This window comes from Festucalex cinctus, chromosome 3 (assembly GCF_051991245.1).
Source record: "Festucalex cinctus isolate MCC-2025b chromosome 3, RoL_Fcin_1.0, whole genome shotgun sequence".
NCBI lineage: Eukaryota > Metazoa > Chordata > Actinopteri > Syngnathiformes > Syngnathidae > Festucalex > Festucalex cinctus.
Window position 1 is genome coordinate 8,421,765 of NC_135413.1, and position 23,217 is coordinate 8,444,981.

The 23,217-nt window shown below is 39.9% G+C and overlaps 1 protein-coding gene across 2 annotated transcripts in view; it reads left to right on the top strand.

Moving 5' to 3' along the window:
• Nucleotides 1–23,217, top strand: part of prr5a (proline rich 5a (renal)) — a 33,569-nt gene that overhangs the window by 4,052 nt on the left and 6,300 nt on the right. The window contains exons 1-9 of one of the 2 annotated variants that reach the window (XM_077515672.1): nucleotides 4,411–4,926; nucleotides 5,037–5,167; nucleotides 12,537–12,662; nucleotides 14,179–14,259; nucleotides 17,471–17,519; nucleotides 18,221–18,278; nucleotides 19,685–19,776; nucleotides 22,212–22,352; nucleotides 22,474–22,609. In XM_077515672.1, coding sequence (XP_077371798.1) covers nucleotides 4,912–4,926; nucleotides 5,037–5,167; nucleotides 12,537–12,662; nucleotides 14,179–14,259; nucleotides 17,471–17,519; nucleotides 18,221–18,278; nucleotides 19,685–19,776; nucleotides 22,212–22,352; nucleotides 22,474–22,609 — 829 coding nt within the window. In that variant the 5' untranslated portion in view covers nucleotides 4,411–4,911. Of the gene's footprint in view, nucleotides 1–4,410; nucleotides 4,927–5,036; nucleotides 5,168–12,536; nucleotides 12,663–14,178; nucleotides 14,260–17,470; nucleotides 17,520–18,220; nucleotides 18,279–19,684; nucleotides 19,777–22,211; nucleotides 22,353–22,473; nucleotides 22,610–23,217 lie in introns of those variants that run through there. The other variant, XM_077515673.1, reaches the window with a different exon arrangement.

A 23,217-nucleotide genomic window follows, 5' to 3' on the forward strand; every position in this document is an offset into this window, starting at 1 on the left:
GTCACTTCCGCCTCGGATTTCTCGTAGTCGCCATGCTGGGTGGCCTCCATTTACGTAGCGATTCGGTCTAACACGTATCTATCACGTTTGTTTTCTGCGTTTAAAATGGTACATTGTTGCTGCATCGTTGACTGTTCGAACAAAGCCAAGGGGGAAAATGGTCGGTCTTTTTTCCGAATTCCGAAAATAATTAGGAACCAGGGCCTGGAGACAGAGGAGTGCGGACTCCGGAGGGAAGTCGTTACTTTGGGCTCGTGTGTGCAGCGATCACTTTGTGAGCGGTAAGCTTGTTTACCTTTATTTAATGCATGAGGATTAATAACGTTTCGACCGCCCATATATGGGCAAGTTGCTTATGTTTTGGATTCATGAGCAAGCAAGTTCGGTAGTACAAGCTGGCTAGCGGACGTTAGCCGAAAGCTAACATCGAACATTTTCACCCAAGTAGTGCCAGTGCAAAGTGTTTACTGCTGAAATTGGATTGATTAGTCTTGGGCTTTTAATGCCGATAACATGTTTTTTGGTGGCAAAATGTATACTTGGAAAAAAAAGAGACAGAAGGGGCTGATGCAAGAAAACAGACCCCCGGGGGTGATGCAAGAAAACAGACCCCCGGGTGCCTACACATCATGCTAAAGAACTTATTCACGGCCACCCTACTGCGGTAAAATAACCAGTCTTTCCATATTTTATTTGTTTATATATTTGTTTATTTTAACAGGTCGCCCTGCGCCCGTTTTTCTGTCCAATCATCCCGACTGGGCTCCAACATTAAAGTTGGGTCCCAAGTTACAACATCTATGTCTCAGCCCAGTCGGTGCCAAGATATGAACGTGCACAGGAGAGACAAGCAAAGAAAAGACGACTCGAAGTGGCAGAGATTGTTGCAGTTATGCAGCCAGATGGCTCCAGTAACCTGTACCCTCAAGTACTGCTGACATCATTGACTCTGGTATGCCACTCAGAATTCATTACATGATATATTGTATGCATGAGTGAATGTATGTGTTTGTTTGTGTGTGTACACGCACCTTATATTTTAGAGACATTTGGAAGTGTTTATAGAAATAAGTATTTGCCTGTAGCAATGTTCATACATTAAAAAATGCAACAAAATGTGTACATTTCTTTTACACTGACAAAAAAACTATACTACTTTACTATATTAAACCTATTACTGGTACCGTATTTTTTTGTGATTTTTTTCTTTATTTTTTTCTTTAGGGATCTCATGCCACACCGACTTGATTGCCAATGACATGATGGAAACGAAGGCGAGCATCAAAGCATTGGAGGAGGACAACATGCGACTGTTTGTTTGGCGCTAATAAAGGCAGCGTTTATACAAATTCTATTGTTGGGTTTGTTTACAAAGCTATACATAATACAAATGACAGGATTTGACTCAATGTGCAATATGGTCCCTCTTAAAGTAATGGCATAAATCTCTATTATTTCTAAAAGCACAAAAAATGAAGTGAATAATGATTAGATGTAGTAATTTCAGGGTTAAAAATTGAACTGTTAATTAATGTAGTTTATTTTAGCACAGGTGCCTACCATCCTGAGATGACGGTATGATGTAATGTTGATGGGGTACGCAATGACTTTCATTATGCTATGTACAGAGGAAAAAGTTGCTCTCTTTTAAATTTGTTTAATGTAAGACAAGTACCAGTACTGTGTTACAGTTTTCCCAATAATCCTTGTTTCACACTTGTCACAAAACCACTGTCCTTTTGGCAGTCTAGATTGGCACACTTCAAGTGATATCATTTGATTTTACAATCTGCTGCAGCACAAAAAAATACTTTACTCCGCGTCTTTGAAGTACATGAGCAAGTGGTAGGTGACAGCGGCTGAGCAGGAACACTGGAAGTCCACTGCTGATCTAGTAAATGCTCTCCCGAGCAGTTCAGGTAAGGAGGGGATTTTGGGAAAAAAAACTCTGGCTTTTCCAACTGGCCAAAACGAGCGATCTGGGTGGACTCGCTCAATCACACTTTGTCCACACCACAAAGTCGCAGAAGTCCGTCCAGTTAAACTCATCTGTGCCTGAATCTGAAAATATTACAAACATTGTAATGAAAATATGAAACATAGAATTAAATAAGAAACTACAAAAAGTAAAGCCATACATACCTGGTAATAATATTGGTGTTGTCGTGACAAGTGATGGGAATTGTTGCCATCCGGCACCAGACAGAAATTGGGTGTTGTGACAGCCTCCTTAACCGTGAGATCATAAGAAAAGCTGTCAGTATGCTCAGTAGTTACCATGAACACGTTTTATTGTACTGGAAACTGAAACTAAAAATACGTCCTCTGAGAGTGGTTAACCTTAACCATTTAGAATAAGTTGATTAAGTAACATGTAACTAGTGAAAGGGTAGCATTAAATTTAATTAAGCCACGGGGAGGCTGTGCAGTTACTTTTTATTCTTATACGCTCTGCCATATTTGCCTGTTATAAAATTGTTAGAAAAACCACATCAGCTAAACCCAGCTGTGCATGTAAACACAATGATAACAGGAAGCCTGAGAACAAATCAACATTTTTGTGTGCAGAATTACCAACACCATGTGGTTTACTTACGTGCAACAGCAACAGTTTCTTCTGATGCGATGTTAAAGTTTACACTCTGTATCCACCCGCTTACAAAATAATTGTAAGCCTCCAGGGATTTGTTGGCGTGTTATGGAGCATGTTGTCAACACGAGGTAGGGAAAGATGTCCAGAGATGTCACATTTGGCCAGCAAGCTTTCTCCGTCAAAAAAAAAATCACCCTTGGTCAGGACGTAATTAGGATCAATCCCGCCACACAGAGACACCTTCTGCCTGTATCGTTGTTTTTGATCTTCCGGTAAATCGTGAAAATACTGCGTAAATGACATCAGGTTGATAAGCTCTACCGTGTAACTCACGAGTGTACCTTGTGAACCGGCGGACACCCAAGATGGCGCCCGAAGGAAAAACTCCCATGATGCATTACGATGTGCAAGCGACCTATTGTTTTCATTCAAGTATCATTTTAGCCTACTAATACACAATTAACCTTCATAGCAGTGCTTGCTAGTAAATAGTACTTCATTTATATAGCACTTTTCCACCTTGCGAGGCCCTCAAAGCGCTTTACATTTGAACTACTCCAAAAGATGCACTATTCGAGGAAATGAAATGTTATTAGTAGTGTTTTACTAGTGTCATAATCGTGAGGACAAAGCATACTAGTCTGTCCCTACAGATGGATATGGAATCAATCCTGTCCTTCTCACACTCCACATGTACATACATGCTTTTACTCTTGGCTAGCGTGTGTGTGCATGTGGTTAGGTGGCAGCACAAGTTGAGCAAATATTGCAAAACTCTCCCAGTTAGTGTGGAAAGAACACACACAATACTGTAGCTCAAGACTGCACATGTACGGTAACCGTTTAAAAACACTGTTGTCCGATTTGAGGCTCACGGGCCAGATCCAGATTTCTGGTGTGTACAAATAAAATTCAAAATTTTTCTGTTCAAAAGTGGTATCAAAAATCACATTAACCAAATGCGGGGGGAATTATGATTGTGTGTGTGTGTGTGTGTGGGGGGGGGGGGGGGGGGGGGGGGGGGTTGCTTCAGAGAACATATTTGGTCTAAGACAAAAACTGCAACTTGTTGTAAATGTTATTAAACTTGTCACTTTCATGGCGTAAAAGGAGCTTGCGAAGTTTGGAGAGCCCTTTGAGGAGAAGTCAACCCAAAAAATGTATTTATAATAGGTTGTATTTGCCCCCACTAGTTTAAACATGGCTTCAGATTAATTATTGCGGTTGTAGAATATGATGTACAGTAAAATCCACCTGCTTTTATCCATCTCAGGGGTGGTCGTTTTGCCAATTGATAGCTCCTGAAAATGTCATCACAGCAGAGCTGTCAAAATTAATCGATTATCAAAATAATTGACAGCTATTTTAATTATTGAGTAATCTTTTGGGGCCATTTTTTTTTTAATTCAGATTTGTCCAAATCCTCTGATTTCAGCATATCAACCGTAATTTTTCATGAAAGAAAACTGATGCTCTTCTGTGTTTAATCGAAATAAGACATTTGCAAACGTCTGTTTTTACTTTGGAAAACAATAACCGGTAACCAGTAACAAAGTACAACATCAAGCTCCCTTTTTTAATCACTATAATATGTAGTATGAAATAAACACCAGTCACTTGTTAATAAACAGCAATCAGGGAAAATAATGCATTTGTAATACACTTCATTGCAAATTTAAAATTAATTCGATTCGCCGATTAATTGATTGAAAGATTACAGCAGTACATCACAGAGTTGCTCAGGGTTCAGGTGTCATCCAATCACGGGTCAGCTTCGGAAAACATGATGTTGCCTGAACCCTGAGCAACTACGATGGCATTTTCAATCGACAGCAAATGGCAAAATGGCCGCCCCTCCAGATGGATGAAAACGGGTGAATTTTGCTGCTGAACTCATACTGCACAAATGCATAGAATACAAACATGTTTTGACTTGTGTGGCTGCATTGAACATATTATAAAGAACATTTTGGGATTGACTTCCTCTTTAACAAAACGTAGAAAAAAAAGTGAAGCATTGTGAATACTTTCTGGACAAACTTTATTCAAAGTGAACTTTAACCACCCTGTTGGAACATTCGTGTTTGACTTTAGCATTTCCAACGAATAATCGTAACATCCTTGGTGGAGCTAATGACGGGACAACATTTGTGCTTTTAACTCTCTGTTGGCAAAAATGCTCTTTGAACACAGTTATTTTTTATTATTTTTTATAGAGGTCCAACAACCAGAGGAGCTTATAAAGACGCTAGTGCTATCCATTTCACCAATAAAAATAGCACATATGTGCTATATTAATCCAAGCAACATAGAAGTCAATGATCAATAATCAGGTGAACAATAAATGATACTCTTAACGGATTTTCCGTTGTGGTGTCCTTTTTTAAGCAAGTGGTTGTGCCCTCAGCATATTTTAACATCCTTTGTTCTTGTCCGTATGGAGATGCTGGACGGACTCAGGCGGAGGCACGCCTCCCGCTCCTCCCCCCGGCCCCTCTCCCTCAACTTCAGCACCTTCTCGGCGCCTCCCCCGAGCCCGGACTTGGACGCCGGCAATGAGCATCCGATCAGGAGGTAAAAGCATCACTCACGCGTCAAGTAATTAATTGTTACTAAAGCCGAGCATTCTGAGTAATCTACTTATTTGCGTGCTGTTAAATCTCTGGCGCTCTTGAAACCATCTTTGTCCGTTTTTAGGCAAGATTTGAGTTTAGACTGACAGTGAGTGCAGTGAAACCACCGATTTGGCACGGGATACAATTCAGGCTTGACAGCAATAGATTAAATAAAAAAAACTAGTACTAGGTTATCACCAGATGTGGGAAGTAACATGCTACATTTACTCAAGTAACTTTTGGGATAAATTGCACTTGGCAGAGTAATTTTGATGGAATGGAATGTTTTTCTTTTACTTCAGATTATATGTTAAGAAGAAACACTACTTTTATTCCACTACATTGAGCTGTATTCTGTTCGCTACTTTTATTTATTTTTTTTATCTATTTTAATTTTATTATATTATTATTATTATTATTATTATTATTATTATTATTATTATTATTATTTCTTTATTTATGTATTATTTTTTTTTACAATTGCCACATAATTTCTTGAATTATTTTTGTTTTGCTCTCTCACCAGTTGATCAGTATTTGAGGATTCTTTTCACTGAATACTTGCCGGTATTTATTTGCTTTTACCTTTACTCAAGTAATTATTTGATGAACTATTTTTTTCATTTTTTTTTTACTTTTACTTGAGTGCTATTATGCTAAACTAACAGTCTTCTTTAGGGATGGATACATTTCACATTTGAACCGGTACTGTTCCAATTGTCAGTACCTGGGAATCGATACCGTTTCTCAACGGTACCAATTTCCTATCTACTCTCTCTCGCTCTTCTCTCTCCTTTGTTTGTTTGTTTGTTTATTTATTTATTTATTTATTTATTTACTTATTTAATTTAGTTGGTAATAAATGTTCATCAATGATTATTTAACAGTAAAATATTTTTAAAAATTCAATTTAAAAGTTACTTTTCAATTTATAAAACTTAATAAAGCAAATTTTAAACAAATGAGCCACAGAAGAAAAGTAAAAAAAAGAAAAGAAAAAAGTACATTTTACAATTATTGAAATATAATTAATACAAATAAATTAATATTACAGAAACAGCGTGAAGCAAAGTCCTATGCAACAACACAAGGAACGAAGTTAAACACTAACAACAGTAAATATAAAAATTAATAATTGATGTTATCTTCATTTCTTATGCAATTGTTTTTCAAGAACTGAGTTTGAAGTTTGAACCCAGGTTGGACTCAAATACTCTATAACAAAAAAATAAAATAAAAAAAAAGACAGTTGGAAGAGGACATGACCTGAAAGAAAATAATAAATAATCAAATTAATCATTTGAATGTACCCAACGTTGTCTGTAATGCTCGCTACATTTTGGCCACTAACTTTATTGTTCCAATTAATGACAATGCGTATTTACCATAAAGGTAAAGCCGTGTACCTTCCTGTATGATTCTATTCAATGGGGGAAGACTAGACCAATCATCTGAATATATGACTGCAGGGATAGCGGGTAGGCCAAAACGTTTGAAGCTGCAAGGCCACCATATTGCTCCTCCCAGGAAATGTTTCTACGATCCTACACGTTTACCGTATTGAATTTGGAGAACATTTGAGACAGTACTTAGTAGAAAGAGCATGATTTATGATGTTTTAAATTTGTTCAACATAAACAAGAGGACCTCATACATTTTACAACTTGCCTTAAATACATGTGTAATTTATATGCCTAATGGTGTTTAAAGGAGGAAACTTTTTTTTTTTTTTAATTAAAGAATTATAACTGTAATTTAACAAAAGATGTTGCCAAATTATTATTATTTTTTATTATCTCTAGGTGTGCTTGTGTGTGTGGATGGTTGTTCGCCAAACAGTTGTCCTTCACGGAAATTATCTGGGCAAGGGGGCGGTGAGAGAGAAAAAGAAAAAAAAAGCAGAGTACGCCATCGAACGGACCAATCACATTCACGAGTGAGCTACGCCCCGCAATCTACGGCGTGCAAGGATTGGCGGCGTGTGCACCGCAGCCAGCCACGAGCTACGCGGCACTTAAAATTCATGGCTTGCGTTGATCATGTGATCTACGCCGGTCATTCACGCGAGAGCAAACGTGGAGGCTTAAATCAGGCTAAACGCACGAGCGGAGCTCCGCCGTAACGCCTCCGCGTGAGCCTCAAGCAGAAGTATACTGAGGCCTTCATGCACAGGGTGTCACTAAACAAAAAATATTAGTTTCAAATGAACTGTTGTGGAAAAAATGTATCTTTCACAAAAAGCTTGTTTTCTCATTTTAATTTTCGCTCAGTCACCCAAATTACCTATTTTCAAAAGGTGATTTCTAAAGAACAGAATAAGGCAGAAACATACTTTTTTTTTTTTCTAATGAAAGAATGGAATGCGGTCTTTCAATGTGGTACCCATGTTATAGTAAAAGAACACAATAAACTGTTTGCCTTGAAAGGAGTTTGAAATCGGCTGGCACTGTGGGGGTGTTTTTTTTTGTTTGTTTGTTTGTTTTTTTGTTTTTTAATAACGTGCAGCAGTAAAAGACTTAGATTAGTATAACTGATCATACAGCCTCAAATAAAGTAAAATTATTTGGTAGTATCCCTCCAAATCTAACAACAGTTTGGGGCCCTAAAAGCTGCTCTATGGAGCCATTTAGCCAAAAATGTCTTTCTACTTGACCATTTATGACTAAAACATCTACCAATGAGCAGATTAACACCTTAGCTGTTTACAACCGTTACTCCTCCAAGCCTCTAGCCAATAGTTTTCAGAAGCAATTCGGGTTCAAACGTTATGCACGCATTGTGTACGTAAAGAAGGAAGTGTGCAGTTTCATTTTTCGGTTACACGTGAAATTCCATTCCCACAAAATCCTCCTTTGTTCTAATAAGGAAGCAAAAGAAATACTATTAAACTTCTCGATTACTCGGGAGTCATTTTCACCCAAACCTCTGCCAAGGTCTGCTTCCCAATCCTGTCAAATTTTAGCAAGAGATATCTCTTTAAGGTGGAAAATGAAATTATACTATAAATGATACATTTCTGAGATAAGGCCCTTCTGATTTGTAGGAATGTTCAAGATTGAGTCAACAACTGAGCTAGGTGAAAAATACATTTGATTTAACAAAATTCCGGACCTCAAAGTAACGAAATAAATACAAATTAGAAATATAATATTTCTCACAGAGATCAGTAAAGCTAGCAAAGATTAATAATATAAAGATCTTTTCGTCTGATAAGACCTGAACTCTGCCATAAAGAAAAAAACAAACAAACAAACAATGTATTTTGGAAGTGGGAAAGAGATGGTTATTATGAATAGGAAACTAATTGGATAAACCTTGAAGTCTACAATAAACTCTAAATTGAGACAAAATTCTAAGGAGATGACATGTAAACTGGCATGGCCAAAACGACCGTTGAGATACAAGCAAAGGGAAGAGGGGAAAGTGCACATGAATTATCTTGCATTCTACAAGCAGCTCAGTTCGACTTATTCGTATCTTAGGGGTTCAATTGTGAACCCTACATGGTGTAACACAAAAATCTGTACCATGGACAACAAAAGTACCCTTTTTTCTGAGAGTGTAGTTAATTTACAGGAAACATATACTCTTTGAAAAATTAAATTTATAACCTGAAAAATTTCCAAAAGTGTTTAGTAATTCAACTGTCTTATGGATGGTAGTCACTGGATCTGAAATAAACACTAAGAAATCATCTGCATGTAAACAGCTTATTTTCCAAGCCACATCTCTGTTACTGTTTCACTAAAACTAGTCGATTTAAGTGCAATTGATAAAGGTTCAAAGGTTCATGTACTTGTTAACAGAGTAGGTTATTCGCTTTAACAGGAGACCTTGAACGTGTGAGGTAAACAAACTCCAGCCTGCTGCTGTATTACAAGCAAGACAGGGAAGGGAAGAACATTACTTGTTTGCACTCGGTCTCAAACAAGGAACTTTTCACGTTTGGCAAATATGATAACCACTATCCTACGGAAAGTGGCGCAATGTCTGTTTTAATGTCTGTTTACTATAATATGTATTCGCCCCTGTTAGACTAAACACGGCATTTTCACTAATATTGTGTTTGTAGAAAATGAGAGCAAAACTCATCGGTTGTTATTCATCTCAGGAGGCGGCCATTTTGCTACATGCTGTTTACTGAAGATGACATCACAGTTGCTCAAGACTAGGGGTGTGCTCAAAAAATAGATACGGCAATATATCGTTGCGGGCCTCATTACAATACACGTATCGATACGCAGGTGTCAGAATCGATATTGCTCGTTAACTTTAAATAGGCAGTTAACGTTTGCCTTTGCAGCTTGCATTGTTGTACCTAAAAAATAAAAATCAGCAGCGTCTTTTAAGTTAATTGCCTTCAATTAATGCAAAAATAGTTCACCAGTGATTGGACACTGTGTCTTGCTACGAAAAATGAAAGCAGAGGAAGAATATCAGCATGTATTTAATTATACACTTAACATGGCATGTGTCTTACCCCGGGTTTTCACTGACTGCGGTTGCGGTGCGGTTGCGGTGCGGTGCGGCGCCGCAAGCAATTAGATTCCATTCATTCGAATGGTGCAGTCTACACCGCTTGCGGGTGCGTTGCGTGTTGACTGCGGAAGGCCTGCGGCGTGCCGCAAGCCTTCCGCAAGGGTAGCCTATTTTCTATTTTTGCCGGACGCCGCATGCGGTAGGCCTCCGGCAAATGGCAAGCTAGCACAAAACACATCGAGCGGGACAGGAAGACCGACGCAGTTTCAAAAATAAATTTCCGGTTACCTTTCAGAATAAAACACTCGCCAGCTCGTATTTCGCAAGCTTATCAGCAGAACGTGACGTGGGCGTCGCCGGGCCATGTGCTCATTCACGGTTTAGACACCAGCGAACATGGACGCGGAGAGGTTTAATAAATTGGAGGTGGAAAACCACAAAATAATATTAGACACGGCACATCCTTTTTATAAGGACTGTAATGTATTGTGAGTTTGATGTTCGCGATTGCTTGTTGTGCCCGTCTCGCTTGCCGTACTGAGCGGCAGCCGGACGCGGAAGACAGAAATAAAGAGTGGCGCTCGCCTTGAGCACGCACTGACCCGACTCTCGTTATTAATATACTTTACAAGGACAACCAAAAAAAAGATGCTGCATGGAATCTCATAGCAGAAGAAGCACAGACTTTCTGTATGTTTGTCGTTGTGAAATGCCACATGATCGCGCGCGCACGGTCCCGCGAGACACGTTGGGAAGTGGGCGGCGACGGAGCTGCCGGACCGCAGCTGTGCGGAGCCGGTGTGGATTGACAAAAAAATTGACCCGTCCGGAGCACGCAGTCAAGACGCACCGCACCGCAACCGCACCGCAACCGCAGTCAGTGAAAACCCGGGGTTAATGTACCAATTTTCATATATTTTGTTTAAAAAAAAATGAAATAAAATGTATTACATGAAAAAAATTAGTGTTGTTCCGATACCGATACTGGTATCGGCAGAGGCGCCCATACTGCATTAAAACAGTGGTATCGGTATCACATGCCGATATAATATAGGATTTTGGATGCAGCATCTTGTGTCTTGCTCATGCACGACATTCACTGATATGTGACATGGTCACTGCATGCCAATCTAAGAGATCCTATTGGCACTTGAATGTTCTGAACCAATGGCAGAACAGCTTTTCATGTTGAGGAAAAAAAAACAACTTAGGTATCGGTATGGTATCGGTATCGGCCTATACTGCAAAGCTAGGTATCGGAATCGGTATCGGGGGCCAAAAAATGGTATCGGAACAACCCTAAAAAAATGCTGTTTTTATTTCCCCAAATATTTCAAATAAGCACATTTTAGAGCTGTAATTTTAATACTTTGATATTTTTGCTCATATCGGCTCATGCCTATTAATAAATTTTCTCAGTGTGTCTGTGAAAACTGCTCCCTGCTCTGCAGTGCGTACACATTTAGACCAGGCATGCCGCTTGGTGGTATACCAGAAGAGCTACTAACAGAAACATTTTTGTCATCCAGCATAATAAAAATATCCTTTAGGTATACATAGGACTCTTATTATAAAATACAAGTAAATTAATGTAAAATATAAGAAGGATACGTATCGCCTTGAAGATCGTGTATTGGGATACATATGTATCGCGATACGTATCGTATTGTGACCCCTGTATCGTGATACGTATCGCATCGTGAGGTTGGCGGCAATACGCAGCCCTACTCAAGACAACAAATCACGGCTCAGCTTCAGAAAACAAGAGCCATTACTTGAGCCCTGAGCAACTGTGATTTTCAGTGGACAGCAAGTGGCAAAATGGCCGCCAGAGATGGATGAAAATGGATGGATTTTGCCACTTAACTCATATGCCACAAACGTAATATTAATCAGAATGTCGTGTTTAGACTAATGGGGCTGCATAGAACGTATGATTGTCAAGAAACTGCATCCCTTTCAGCAGAAAAATCCACCTGTTTTGTCTGTCTCAGGGGGCGGCCATTTTGCAGTGCACTGCCACTTGCTGTGGGCTGAAAATGACATCACAGTGCCCAAGGGCACAGCTTGCAAACATCACATAAGCTTGCTCAGCAAACAGGCGGGCCGTGAAAATCGTTAGGCGCTGTGATGTCATTTTCAGTTGACGTCAAGTGTCAGTAGGCCAGGCAAGTTCTGTATAACAGCTTGAGAAGATTGTTTCTAGTCCACCAACTGTCAAACATGCTTAAAGCATGTAGGTCTGTTAAATCTATTTTCAAATATTCTTAACTGGTCTCTCATGTAGCAGATTTTTACCAATTGTGGAACATATCCCACCGCACTGTTAACGGGAATTCACTGTACTTCTTCAAACGTGCGTGTTGTGCTATCCTTGTACATTGTCTTCCTGCATGAGTATTGACAGGAAGAGCTCCTTTATTGTATTGTAACCCTGCTTCCTCCTGCTCTTGTTTTTTGTTATCACTGAGCCATGCAAACCCTCCTCCATTTCTTCTTCCTCCTCCCAGCATTACAGTGACAGGCACTCAGCTGCTGCTTCCACTGGCATCTGCTTGCTGCATAAATATTTGTTGGCATCAATGGCGGTATTGTTTGGGAATCCCATCGGTGCCTCTGTTCTCTCCTCCTCTCTCGGGACCCCGGGGCAGCACCCATCCTACTTTCTCATCTGGCATCACTCTGTCCTACTTTTGCCCTTTTCTTTTGCGTCCTCGTTCCAGCTTCCCATCTACCATTTCCTCTGTGACCCTCTCTCTCGACCTTCTTTTTTTTAATTTTTTTATTGTAACACGTTGCTCAGTGTGTTTTGCTTGCTGGTGTAACCCCTCCTCTATGACTCCTATGAGGACCCTACACCGGCTCAAGCTGATGAGCTCGCCCAGCCTCAGCGAGCTGGCCAGGAGCGACAAGGGTTCACCGGAGGACAGAGGCGAGAAGCAGAAGAGAGCAGGAGCCAACGCCACCTGGAACAGGTACGTCCGTCTGTTAATAAATAGTAATCAGTTGGGGTTGGGCTCATTTCTGGGTCTCATGGGCCACACTACCTCTCGTAGCCACCCTTCCCTTTCCTTCAAATATTTGGTCAGTAAATTGGCAGATGGCAGAAGTGTATCTCTTTTCAATGGTATCCCGTGAATCAAATGTCATAACATGGCGCATCTTAGGAAATATAATGTTTTCAAGGATGTCGTGAATGATCAAAGTGTTTATCCCATTAAAAATCATTCACAGAGCGTCCACGAAACAAAAAATATTAGTATCAAAGTCACTGTTGTGCAGAAAATGTATTTTTTCACAAAAAGCTTCTTTTCTCATTTTATTTCTTGGTACCACTCAAGCTACCTATTTTCAAATGTTGATTACTAAAGAGCGGAATAAGGTAGAATCATTTTTTTTTTCTAATGAGAGAATGGAATAAAATCTTTCATATGGTATCTACCATGTTTATGTTGTCATAGCACACAATATTCTGTTTGCCTTGAAAGATGAGTGAAAATGCTGGAAATTGGCTGGCACTCTGGGGGTTGTCTTTTTGGATAACTTGTGGCAGTAAAAGTTAATGAAATCATGGATATCTTAAAAATGGCATATATTGGTATTATTATTATTATTATTATTATTATTATTATTATTAATAATAATAATAATAATATCATTATTATTATTATTATTATTAATAATAATAATAATAATATCATTATTATTATTATTATCATTATTATTATTATTATTATTATTATTATTATTAATTAACTTTTCACATTTAAGTGAGGCTCTACCTAGCCTGACCACACACGCCCTTGTCCTTGCTTGGTAGGATGGACCCTGGACTGGCCAACAGTCAATCACAGGACTCAATCCATCACATTCCCACTTATAAGTAATTTAGACAAGAGTCGTCAATCAATCAAGCATTCGTGTTTTTGGATTGCAAGAGGAAGCCACAGTAGCCAAATTACAACAAAACTTGCAACTTCCCAACTCAACTTCTTGTTGTGATTGTGGCAGTGTCGTTTAAAGTTTCATTTGTGTATAGAGCTGTCAAAATTCATCAATTTAATGGACAACTATGTTTATAATGAAGTAATCATTTGAAGTCATTTTATTTAATTGTCCAAATCCTCTGATTTCAGCATATCAACAGCAATTGTTCACTGATTTCTGAGTCCTTCATGAAAGAAGACTGATTATCGTCTGTGTTTAATCAAAACAACACATTTCAAACATCTGTTTTTACTTTGGAAAACAATAACCGAACCAATAACATAGTACATCAAACCCCCTTTTTTAAATTACGATACGAAGTACGAAATAAACACCAATCACTGGTTAGTAATCAGAAATCTGGGAAAAAAATGCTTTTGTATTATACACTTTAATGCAAAATTAAAATGAACCAGATTAGTCAATTAATCAATTGAATAATTGATAGATTAATCGATTCTAAAAATATTTGATAGTGGCAGCACTATTTGTGTGTCTTTGCAGCATCCACAATGCCGTCATTGCTGTCTTCCAGAAGAAAGGTTTGGCCGACAATGAACTTTACGTTCTCAACGAAGGCGTCCGGTAGGTTAAAACCTCATTTTTTGTGTGTGTGTGTGAGTACGTGTGTGTGAGAGAGAGAGTATATCAACAAGCAGTCCCCCCCCCCCCCCCCCAATTTCTTGGAAAGCGCTATTGAACGTTTTCCAGCATCTTTTTTTTTTAGTTTCAAATTTTGTTATTTTTCCCCAAATGCATTATAATGGGGGTCAATTATAACTACACACATTTCGTTCTTTGCGGGCCGGGCCTTTAGTTCGAATAGTTGAGAACCAAGGGAGTAATGATTCCATTTAATGGGAAGTAAAGGTAATACATTTGAAAGTAACGATATAGCTATATTTCAAGGTATCGTTACTCGCAACGGCGGTCGATACTGGTATCAGCCACTGCTCTTGTGGCCATTTTATAATCAGTAACTAAAGGCATGTAAGGCTGGCAGCTGCCTATTAAGATACATTTTCAGTACGTATATGTAACACAGACACACATATACGACACAGATCAATGTCCTATAACATCATTAATTCTAATATATTGCTCCTTGTAATGCATTCTGGGAGCTGAGTGGCTTTACCATAGTCATAGATTTGAGTAGATAGATATGATGCCTGCACCTCCAACGACGTTAGAAGCCTGGACGGGCAAAGTCATGCTGCATTAGATGTTTGTGGATGTTACTAAAAACAAATAATCATAAATACAGTTTCTGTATCGATGGCACACGCTTTGGCGCTTAATGAAACTCGACTGAGAAATGAGCAAGTTCTGTTTTATTTCACGCGCTGATGTAACATCGTTGAGGGATGTTTCCTGTGGTGGGCTGCTCCTGCGGCAAACTTCTGTAAATACTGAGAAGGGAGATGACGCTGTAGTTGTTGCAGTCGCTTCTCTCCTCTTTCCTTTTGTAAAGGGTGATGATCATAGCTATCAATGGCCTTGCTGAGTTTGTCGATGGTTGGCTCTGCGTCAAGTTCGTCCATGGATGGCAGGCAGTCGATGGCATCAAGGGCTGACTGTGTCACGGAGTCTGGAGGAGAGGTCCGAGTCGTTTTCCACCCATCTCTCCATCCACTTGTTCTTCTCTGCGATCATCTCGCCAGTGGAAGATTTGAGGGGGGCCGTCTTGTTCTGAGCGGGACCAACTGCTTTCTTGATACCATGGATGTTCCCTGTAATGGCAACGATTTGAGTGTCTTGGCTCAGCCGAGTCCAGTACTCGTTTGCACAGTGCTGAGCAGTCTGCTGAACTTTGCTTCTGGCAGCCCTGACAATCTGAACATTGTTCTCATTTGGTTACTTCTTGTACTCAGCAAATGCTGAGCGTTTGGCTTCAATGATGGGGGGTCATCTTAGTCAACTTGGCATCAAACCAGTCCTGTGACTTTGAGGTCTTCCTCCAGCCAAGGCGTAAGATGGTGTTTCGCAGCTCCTCTTACTTTTGCTTTGCATATTCTCCTTCTTGTGGTACACCATGTTCCTTGGCAAACTGTTCAACAAGTTCTGCTGGTGTCAGTCCATTTCTTTCCAGGTTGGCTAGCATGATTTCTTCAGCTGCAACTTGACCTTGCAACACACCAATGAATGGTCTCTGTCACAATCTGCACTCTTGTACAAACGGGAGATTAGCATTTAGCATGTTCTTCAGTGAGGTGCGCCTAGTCAGGATCAAGTCCAGGTGGTGCTAGTGTTTAGCGCGGATGTCGCCAAGAAACCATGTGTTGGGCCTTGGTCTTGAAGAACGAGTTTGTGATGCAGAGATCGTTAACTCAAGCAGCCATTGTCGTTTAATATGCCCACGTCAGCACTCAGCACCCATCTGGCATTGAAGTCTTCAAGAAGAATGAGTTGGGGATGATCCTGACAGTTGTTGTGAGATTCTCGTAGAACTTGTCTTTTGCCTCTGGTGCGGCTGTCAGTGTTGGGGCTTGTGGCATACACACTGATGAGGTTGACTTTAAAGTGGTGTTCTGGAGGAGGGTGATGAGTCACGCAGAGCTATTGCTGCCCGGTTCCACCATCTTCAGCAAGGGGATTTTCATTGTGAAGTGTTTATTCATCACAGCCTTTCCCCTGCCGGTAGAATGTGTGGTCCTTCTTTCTCATTGTGCTTGCAACCGTGTTTCCTGGAGTGTTTCCAGTCTCTCACCTCATTGTGATGATGGCCGTTTTCCTGGTGTCGTTGATGTCCTTGTGGTTAGCAGAAAGTCCTGTCATCATAGTGCAGACGTTCCAAGTTCCCAGTTTTAGAGTTGGTCTCTTTTGTTTTGTTTTTTGTCTTGCCTGGTGCGGAAGTTTTCAGCATGCTGTTCGGACTTCTGAAAGTTAAAGTGACACTGATTGTCACACCCGCCTAAGTGGGAAGAAATTAATTCTCCGCATTTGACCACTGAGGGAGGGGTGAACAGCAGCAGGGCCAGCGCTTGGAAATCATTTGGTGATCTAACTCCCCCAATTCCAACCCTTAATGCTTAGTGTTGAGGGAGACAAATGGATCCCATTTTTAGAGTCTTTGGTATGACCCGCCCTGGGATTGAACCCACGACCTCCCAGTCTCAGGACGGGCACCTCTAGTCAACTGAGCTGCAGCCAATGAGGAAAGCAAGCTGTGGCGGGCCAGCACCTTTTATGAGCACTGACAGTTAACCCCAGTGCTGCTCCTGGCTATTATAACAACCTTGGAGCCATAGTTTTATAATGAACTGCGTAATCCTAAAATTTTGTTTAGTTATGTTATTACTGCGTGTTTTTTTTTTAATTAACTGCTATTTTCTTATTAAGGACTTAAAATATTTTGTTGGTGTTAGAGCAGATTATGGTCTTTCTAATGTCAATGAAGACAGTGAATTTTAGACACGAGACACAGAACTAATTAAATTCAGAAGTCACCACCAACAAAAAAAACCTACCAACTCTACTAAGTACTTTTGCCACCTCTGAATAATCTTGGGGCATTCCAGTTTCTTCTTAGAATTCTACTTGAGATTGCGCACTGCTGACTGAGCACTCGGTGTTAACGTCACGCCGCTGGTTTATGTGCTGTGTGTTTATGGCAGATATGTCATTATCTTTGCACACTCCAGTTGGCAAACGCAAAGATAAAGACGATGTCTTGCTTTGTAACGGAGTGCAGACAAGTAAACATTTGTTTTGTGTGGGTTGCAAACATGACTTGATTGACACATTTAGCTTTTCATCCTCAAGTCACCTAATAAAGTCGATGTTCTTCCACCAGACACCTGCTGAAGACCGAGCTGGGTTCCTTCTTCACGGAATACCTTCAGGTAATCCCAGTAGGGCAATCACATGATTATAATGACACTTTTTAGAGCGGTGTTCCTCAACCTTTTTAAGACAAGGCACATGCAGTGATGCCTCAGTTTATCACAGGGGTTATGTTACAGGACCAGCCGCAATACCCAAGTGTGGTATAGAGAGCAATATAAGGAATATTCAAAATAGTTCAAGTCGCTTTAAAAATATTTCTTGAAAATTTTAAAGAAATTGAAGACTTGTGTAAAATATCAGTTCAAGGATATAAAAACAAGACTCTTGCTCACACATTTCTCCAAATCAAGGACGTGTCTTTCATTCACTCGTGAATGAAAGATGATGATGAAGATGTCCGACATAATGTAAACACAACATTCAAAACTGACGCTTGAGGAAGCTGAGGACAGCAGACGGCATTTTCATCCCTTGCCTTGATTGGTCCAAACAAACCGTATCGTCGAATCAGCTCGAAGTATTGTACAGCAAGCCCTGCCTTTCCTGAACGGGTCAGCCTTGTGAAGTACCAGATGATGATGTGCAGAATTCGAGTGAATCATAATTTGGCTGGCGAAATATGTAACTGGCATAGATAAATGGACAAAGACACATTTATATGTAGTAAATAATATTTTTCAGTTGGGAATCATTGTACTTTGTTGTCATTGTACTTTACTTTGTTTCTTTTATTTGTTTTTTTCATTGAATGTTGCAGAACCAGCTGCTGACAAAGGGCATGGTCATCCTGAGGGATAAGATAAGGTTCTACGAAGGTATGAATTCCTCTGAAAGAGATACAATATACTATATGTATATGTTTGTATATGTATGTATGTATGTATGTATGTATATATGTATATATATATATATATATATTCATATTCATAGCATATTGTTAAAATATCGGTCTGATGCAAGTGAACCCCATAACCTTCCGTGTAAATAGCATGTCCGGCTTGCATTACCATTACCATGGCCAATGGGCTGGATGTAGCTGGCCAGCTGCTTGCTTGTATTTGTGGAAGTAGAGCCCAGGACGTGTGTTTAAAAAAACAAAAAAACAAAACAAAACCAGCCCTAAAACTATGAAAGCATTTCAACTCAGGGAGGCAGCAAGTCAAATACTGTCCTTTACTGCGTATGTGGTGCATGAACAGTTTTTGCTGGCTCAAATTGAGGCAGAGGTGGTATCACCCTGACTATATCAGGTATCGGCGTCAGTATCGGTGCCAATACCAATATGTCTTATTTTAAGGTATCGGTCTCGCGGCGGTGACCGATACCATTTAACAGCCATTTTATGATCAGGGACTAAAAATAAAAAAATATATCAATACAAAGTTGACATTTTTTGGCCATTTTTTAACAACAATGATTAAAAATTCATGCACTAGTACATTGTAAATATAGTTCAGCATTGTTGTAAAACACTATTATGTTTATTGTATATACTGTTGTTATGACTTTGGCAACGGCTGGAGCATGCCACATCTGCCTCGCAACCGTGAAATGGACGTCTGCAACGGTTTCTCTTGATCTGTTTCTTCTTCGGTCCATTACAGTTTTTTTTTTTTTTTCTTTTTTTTTTTTTTTAAAGAAAAAAAAAAAGAAAGTTGATTCTTCTGCGGTTGTTGCTTCAGGTCTTTCACTGCTGTTGATATAGCGCCTCTATAATGACGCAATACTACAACTGCAGTTAAAATGCGTTCCTGCTGAGCTCAATCAATACAGCTGGGGCGCTTCGGCTGTGTTGAGTGATAACAGTGGCTCAGGCTGGGGGTGGGGAGCAAATTAGGTGGAGGCGGCCGCCTCTGAATTTTGTACACAGGAAAAACCCTGAACACATGCCCAAACATAATTGCCCCCTGCCCCTCCTCTACGTCAACTACACTGAGGAATCAAGTATTTGCAGCTTATCAGAACATAAAACTTTTGCTGTCTATTCAACAAAACGTTTGAGGCGAGAGTACTTCAGACACAGCTGGAACTTTGTGCGGAGGTGTTTATTTTGTAAATTAGCCCCACTGTTACATCACAGTCAGTGGAACAGACATAAATGACTAAAGATCTATCATTTGTATGCAAACAATTAAAATGGTATGTTTTCCGTAAAATGTCCCCTCCCCTTGCTCCAAATAAGGAGCAAACTCGAAGTGTTATTTTGTTTTCCAAATTGCAGGTCAGAAGTTACTGGACTCTCTGGCCGAGTCGTGGGACTTTTTCTTCTGCGACGTGCTCTCCATGCTGCAGGCCATCTTCCATCCCGTCCAGGTAGGCCAACGTCTCAAGAGGGGAAAGCCCAATATCGATTTTTAAAACCTTCAATCTATTATTTAAATATCTATCCCCCCCCCCATGAATTCTTAAGAAAATAACATCATAAAGGCCGATTTTTTTTTTTTATGTTTTTTTGTGTGTTTCTTACTGTTTCTTCTTACTGTACACATGAATTTAAAAGTATTTTGTTACATTTATGAAAGACCTGACTTATTGCACTTTAAGGCAATTCAGAATATTTGAAGTTTATAGTGTTACTTTCATTAATAAACTAAATCATTTGACTAGTTACTGCCTCAGCAAAATTTACTTTGGAATTGAATATTTGTGGAGTTTTTTTTTGTAATCATGTCCTTGACATTTAGGAAGAATTGATGTTCCATAATTAATCTTATCAGATTGAAGTGAAGTGAATTGAATTGGGAAAAATCAATATCGAATCGTCTGAGGAAACTAAAACCAAAACCCAGCCCTACTGTAAATAATGACTTTCACGACTGTCGTGTTGTCTCCCTGCCGCCATCTTCATCCTCCTGTCCATAACACGCAAGGTTTTCATCCACATCGCATACATCCTCCACATTCTCGTTAGTCATGTTCTAATTTCACCTGACTGTCAGTTACTATCATGAATTTTTGATTTTCAAGGTTTTATGTGTTTGATTCATTTTGACAGTTGGACAGATTATTGTGCATATGACGACCTACACAAATCTTGCTGACATGATTTGGCGAGAGCAGCCATTAAACTAATCAGTTTCGATCAGTGAGCTCTAATTCTTTTTTTTTTCTTTTTTCTTTTTTTTTCTTTTTTTGTGTGTGTGTGTGTGCGTGCGTGCGTTTGCGTGCGTGTGCGTGCAAATACATATAAATTTATACTCATTAATTCACCTAAAGCCTTATAAATATCCCATTACCCTTCGCCTTAACCAGGTACTTCAGAATCTTGCCAGAGTCGTGAGGTTTAAATGGTCAGGAGACCAGAGAAAAGGTCAGAAAAAAATAAAGAGAAAAGAAAGATAAATCAAAGTGAAATCCAGCACCGACCAAACACTTCCTGCCTTCCCCATGATTACAAAATCAAAGTCTTACGCCAACCCCGGAAGCCTCTAAATTCCAGCAAATTTAGCGAGATCTCAAGAGACCAGAGGAATAACTAAAGAGAGGAAGGAGGGAAGGATCGATAAGGCAGAGTGAGATCCATAGAAGCCAGTACATCCAATCCATCAAAGTGAAATCCAGCACCAACAAAACCCCTCCTGCGTGGTTACAAAACCAGAGTCTTATGCCAACCCCAGAAAACTCAAACTTCCAATAAAATGAGATCTCAAGTGACCAGAGGAAAAACTAAAGAGAGGAAGGAGGGAAGGATAGATAAAGCAAAGTGAGATCCACAGACACTAGCACCCACTGATTCAAGGGGCTGTGGGAGGGAGAGGCTGTTGAGTTTCAGTAGATGCTGGTGCGGCGGATCTGGCATGCATAAGGACCACCACCAAAGAAAGAAGCCGTCAACCGCGGTCCAGCAAAGCGAGCATTTTTTCATTTTGCGAACTGTACTTGTACAAAACCATTTACATCGATGCACCGAGACACTTGAGACATGTACAAGACATTTTCAGGTTGATGAAATCGATGAGAAATGACATTGTGTTGTCAACCGTTGCAAGGTAGTTTGGGGATTTGTCCATGTTATTTTGAGAACGCCATTTTGGTTGCAGGGGAGAAACACACTCGCGTTGCACAATTCTAGAGAGCATGAAATATTACACAAAAAAGGCAAAACTGAGTCGCGTCCATCATTATAAAGCAGGACACAATCAATACATCATTAAATAAATCGAAATAGCATATAGTACATAAAACACAATCTCATGCCTTCTGAAGTCTATGGGAAGAGTAGATTGACAGACTATAGCAGTGTTTCTCAATTCCGGTCCTCAGGCGGCGGCCCCCCCAGTGCAGTGGTGACGGGGAATTAATTTTGATTTTGTTTTATTTTTTTATTCCCAACATTCTCCTTATTTTGTAGCGTTTCACTTGGCTGCACTGCTTCCAGTGTGCGTATGAGGGTGTTAGATTTATTGTCCAATTGGAATTCAGGCTTTATGTGTTGCTATAGTCCAGTGTTTCTCAATTCCGGTCCTCAGGCCCCCCTAGCCAGCCTGTTTTCCATGTCTCCCAATTGCAACGCAGGTGAGGATCGTTATCAGGCTTCTCCAGAGCTGGCTGATTAGCTGTCATTGGAATCAGCTGCATTGGGAATTGGGAGACATGGAAAACAGGCTGGCTAGGGGGGGCCTGAGGACCGGTATTGAGAAACACTGGACTATAGCAACACATAAAGCCTGAATTCCAATTGGACAATTCCCTGTCACCACTGCACTGATCCTTGTTGTTGTTGTTGTTGTTGTTGTTGTCGGGTGCAGGGCAAGGAGCCGTCTGTCCGCCAGCTGGCTCTGCTGCACTTCCGGAGCACAATCGTCCTGAGCGTCAAGCTGGAGGACGCCCTGTCTCGGCCCCGTGCACGAGTGCCGCCCTCTGTTACGCAAATGCTGCTCATCCTACAGGTAACGTTGCACTCATTTCACACATGTAAAGCATCCACAGCCTTTTTGACCTATAAAATATATTTTCCATCCATCCATCCACGTGTGATGTATTGACGATGATTTTTTTTTGTCGCTGCAGGGCGTTCACGAGTCGCGTGGTGTGAATGAAGACTACCTGCGGCTGGAGTCTTTGGTCCAGAAAGTGGTTTCTCCGTACTTGGGCACTCACGGGCTTTACTCTGGAGATGACGCTGAGGACCACTGCTGTGTTCTGGGTGAGACGCGGATATAATTTTTGGGCTCAGGGATAGAAACTACTTTAAAAAAATGATATATGTATTCAAGGAAAAAAAGCAGTAGATATAAAAAGTGACATTTTTGGGAAAGTCCTATCTATTTTTAAAAACGTAGTAATATAGTCAAGGAAACAGTTGTGCTCCATTCCAAAAAATACACATGATAAGTGAAATTTGCGTAGTTTTATTAGCTTAGCTTAGCTTTATTTATTATTTTTTTTACATTAACTAAATGTTTTTAAGGCTGAAAAAAAAACCTCACCACACACTTTATACACCTTTCTGATAGAGGCATTTATATTTTGTCACATTTATCTCTTGCTTAAACACTCTCAAAGTTCAAACTTTCATACATTTAAAAAATAGGTACACTAATGTAAATAAATGCATCTAAAATTGCACACAAAAATATCCATGAAACGGTGAGGCAGGGAAAAGTGAACTCGTTATAGCAAGAGAACTATACTATATATTTGAGTAAAAAGGAGTTTACATTCTTGGGGGAAAAAAAGGATAATTTTAATTTAAGATAACCTTTTTATTCATTCATCAATTGGGCATATATCAGAGAAAAAAAAGTGTTTAAT